At 44.9% G+C, this 4394-nt stretch overlaps 1 protein-coding gene across 1 annotated transcript in view; it reads left to right on the top strand.

The window, feature by feature from the left end:
• The first annotated feature begins 377 nt into the window (after positions 1-377).
• Prex2 (phosphatidylinositol-3,4,5-trisphosphate dependent Rac exchange factor 2) overlaps positions 378-4394 on the top strand; it is a 295598-nt gene continuing 291581 nt past the window's right edge. The window contains exon 1 of the mRNA XM_028769792.1: positions 378-539. Within this exon, the coding sequence (XP_028625625.1) occupies positions 423-539 (117 nt within the window). The 5' untranslated portion in view covers positions 378-422. The remainder of the gene's footprint in view (positions 540-4394) is intronic.

Raw genomic sequence — 4394 nt, 5'->3', positions numbered from 1 at the left:
TGTGTGTTTAGTTAGCTGGCATGATACACTTCCCCGGGGTTGTGTTTCCTTTTTCCTGAGATTTGGCTAAGGGTAAAGGGTCGGAGTCACATGGATTGAAAGCATTTGATTGATGTCCAAGTCACCGCTGTGGCTGGAGCCGCCTCCCCTCGGACTGGGGCCGCGTGAGGCCAGAGCAGCGGGTCGGGCCGGGCTCCCGCTCTCCCGGGACTGTCCTGCTCTGAGTCCCGCGCGTCCCGCGCGTCCCGCGCGCGCGCCGCAGCCTGAGCACCGTCCTCTGCCCACGCCCCGGTCTCGGGCCAGCATGTGAAGCTGCGGGTTGCGGCTGGGACTCCGCAGAGGCGGCAACTTTGTGGGCGGCTGTGGCGGCAGCAGGAGCGGGGCAGCGCACTTGCCTCCAGCCCCGCGCCCCGCTGGCCACCATGAGCGACGAGAGCTCCAGGGACGCGGACAAGCAGCTTCGCCTGCGCGTGTGCGTGCTCAGCGAGCTGCAGAAGACCGAGCGCGACTACGTGGGCACGCTGGAGTTCCTGGTGTCGGTGAGTGGCCGGCCCCCGCGCAGGGCACCAAGTCCGGAGCATTGTCTGCGCCAGCACCCGGCATCCGAAAGGGTGACGCGGGGACCGCGGGGACGTCGGGGACACGGGGGACCGGCTTGTGGCTGAACCGGCGCAGACTGGCCAGGGCCTTGAAGAACTCGCGTGGGAGAAGTTAACCTGCGGCCATTCTGCCTGTCCCATCTGCGCTTAATTTTCTTCATCCATCTCACAGGGCAAATTTCATTGTGTCATTTTCCTTATCCCCTTTCTCTCGGCTCATATTTTGTTTAAAAGCTTTGATTTTGTTCCTCATTTTGCTACTTTCAGGTACATACAGTGTTTAAAAAGTCCTTGAATGTGGTGCAGCCAGAGTTGGTTATTAGATCAACAGCAGTGAAGTCCCTTTAGGTATAACCATTGAAACGGTGGATTCTGAGGGTGGGGGCGGAGGAGAAGGAGCAGCGGGGTCACCATCTCTGGCAGCTGTTGCATATTAAAGCCACATGTATGCGCCTCCCTCCCAGCTCCACAGTCTTCTTTCTCCTGATTTAAATCTGCCCTCCACTTGGGTCCTGGTCTCCTGTGCACACCGAACACTTGAGAGCGATGTCATAAAACTTGCCTCCTGTCCAACAACTTCAGGATTTCATAGACTGGGCAGGAGCTGTTTCCAGGTCCCAGTTTGACTCACTGGAATTCTGCCCCAAAAGCTTTTCATTTCAGAGCAGGAAAGGAGAAACTGGGAAAACGAACTCCTGAGACATCACCTAAGGATGGAATTTTCCTCGCTGCGAAAAAATACAAAGAATTTACAGTCGGCCCTTGTCCATCCTGACACATGTGAGAGCATCCTTCAGAGAAGGAGTTAAACCCCACCCAGAGCCTCCACCTCTGCCCTGTACTGCCCCCAACCCCTGGTTTGAAGGGAAATGTTTCAAACACAGAACTTCCTCCTGAGTTTCCTTCAGTCTGTAAAATTTGTGCTGTCAGGACCCTGTAGAAATTCACTTGGCTGTGGCAGGAAGAACAACGTTTCAGGAGATGCATAACACACAAGTTGGCTTCTCAAATTCAGTTTACCCAAGCCTGGGGCTCATGTTCCTTGAGAAGGTCACAAGTTGGGAGAATACCCTGGTAACCAGTGATAGGATTATTGTACGTGGTCATGTAGCAGTTACTGACAAAAGAGCATGTTTTTAAGGAGATAAAACTTTTAATGGCTTCACATTTGACTTTCATGAAACTTTGTTGGGAGTTAAGTCTTTGGATTTGAAGGGTCTGAGTCATTCTTAGAGAGCCTTTCTGAAAATAGATGAAAACTGGAACTGCCAAGGCTAAGTTGCAGAAGCAGGCCGCCATCTCACAGCCCAACTTGTTGATCTTTGTTTAAGATGTTAATGTTATCCTGGCACATGTCCTCAATCTCAGCAGAGATAGCAGATCTCTGAGTTCGAGGTCAACCTGGTATACCAAGTGAGTTCCAGTATAGCCATGGCTACACAGAGAAAACCTGTCTTGAATCAAACAAACAAACAAACAAACAAAAAACAAACAAACAAAACAAAACCTAAATACAAATGTTTGTTTTCCCTTTTATCCGAACACCTGATTCTTAGATTTAGAATCTCATTATTGCTGCAATAGTGAAGCAAGAGATAATAGAATTATAAAAATCAATTGCATTTTCTTTTTAGAAATAGTAGTTTGCTCTTTATTTAGAAATGATGAGCTCTGCTTCTGTCCATTATGTGTATTTGCGTCTTTTTATGCAAATGCACTTACTGGCCTCAATGTCTTTCTTTCCTTCCCCCTCCCTTCTTCCTCTTCCCTTCCTCCTCCTTCCTTCCCTCTCTCCCTCCCTCTCTCTCTTTCTCCCTTCCTCCCTTCATTCCTGTTTTTTTTTTTAAGAAACAGCCTCATTCTGTGGCCCGAGCTGGCCTGACACAAACCATGCAGCTCAGACTAGCCTCAGACTTGCTGGTACTGGAGGTATGAACTCCGTGCTTAGTACCCTGGATGTGATTTTAAAAACTAACTCTGGCCTCTTTTTTGTCATAACTACTCAAAATGTAAAGTCTATTCATAGCACACTGTTCAGTTTCCTCTTCAGGGAATGGTTGCAGCAGCATTACGTCTCCTTTGAGCTTTGCTTGGTTATCTGTAGTTGATGTGCTCAATTTAATTTTCAGATTACACTATGCTCATTTGTGTCAAAAGTTTAAAAATATTCCTATTGTTTGGGCTGAAAATTTCCCTTTCAGGAACCTATTCTAAAGGAAAGATAAGAAATGGAGACAACCAATAAAAGGTTCAAAAATTGATCATAGTTTTGAACAAATTGACTGATAAACTCATTGTCAAGGCAGAAAAATAAAACCCAAACTGACAGTTCCTTCCTAAAGTCATATTTACAGATTTACCCAGAGTTCTTTGGTTTACATCTCTGCCTTAGTTTTCAGCCGACATAGTTAAAGGGTGACTCCTATCTTTATTATGAAGAGGAGGAAGAGGTAGAAACACACATTTAGCTTTAACAACAACAACAAAAAATGTGTTTATACATTCCAACAAGTTAGCAAACAAAACGGTATTTCCTTAAAGAAAAGTCACAGCAGCAGATCTTACCAGATCTTACCAGATCTTTCTAGTCCTGTATCCCCAGTTGGACCTTTTGGCTTTTTGAGGGGAGAGCACTTTTCTCCATCCTCCCAGAGGCCCCAAACAGTTTCTATCACTGCCTTTTTCCTGTATAATAACATAGTATCATTTTGTATGCATTTCTCTTTAGTTACTATTCAGGAACACATTGTTTGCTTTCAGGTGTCTGTCATTTAGAGTGACAGGCCTTTGTATGAGTGTGCTATGCTTTCTCAGGCTTATGTAAACCTTTGTAGTTCTTTGAGAGCAGGTTTTCCTGGGTACCTCAGGTGGGTCCATCCTAAGGATGGTTAGCCTCTCATCCTTCCTGGGGTTACTGGAGTGTGCCACCACACCTTTGTACTTGGGAGGGGCTTTTCTTCTATATTTGGTCGTGTCCTGTTGGGCTTCAGGGCTCCATTATCTCTTTCCCTTGGGTATTTCCTGCTTTATACCCATTCTTCTAATAGCTGAAGTAGTTGGTACATTCATGTGTTTCCTTGGGTTTTATTCTAGCAGACTGATCATAAGCTCCCAGCAGACCAGACTATTACTTGGTTGCCTCCCCCGACCCCCGATTTGGCCAGTTCTTCTAATGTTCTATGTGATAAATCTATGTTTACTGAATGAATGAATAACTATATAAACTGATGAGTCCTTTATCTCTGTCTCTCCATTCTGTTTTATAAATGACAATTCTTCATTCGTCCTTAAACTTGAGTTTACTTGGTTCTGCACTATCATTTCCTATAATGTGACCTGAATTTTCATTTTGATCATTGCTAAGTTACATTATTTACATTAGATAAGATGTAGATAAGATGGTAGAGAGTGCCCTAATCTGTTTGCATTTTTATTTTTACTTTTGCTTGGGAAGTGAAATTTTGTGCCTCATTAGAAATACTAGAAAACATTTCTAGATACATGACTTCATAGAAATAATAACCAGTAGTTAATATCCTAGTCTGAACAATAATTGGTGGCTTGCTTTCTTTTTTCAGTTCATGCCACAGTATAGGATTGTAGACCATTTGAGTGGACTGTGAAGGGAGACATATGGCTTCTGGAAGTGTGTACCCTGTGTATACACCTGTGTGTATGTGTATGTGTATGTGTATGTGTATGTGTATGTGTATGTGTATGTGTATGTGTATGTGAATGTGTATGTGTATGTGTATGTGAATGTGTATGTGTATGTGAATGTGTATGTGAATGTGT

This window comes from Grammomys surdaster, unplaced genomic scaffold (assembly GCF_004785775.1).
Source record: "Grammomys surdaster isolate TR1022 unplaced genomic scaffold, NIH_TR_1.0 64, whole genome shotgun sequence".
NCBI lineage: Eukaryota > Metazoa > Chordata > Mammalia > Rodentia > Muridae > Grammomys > Grammomys surdaster.
The sequence above is the reverse complement of the archived record's forward strand: the minus strand, read 5'-3'. Positions and strand labels throughout refer to the sequence as shown.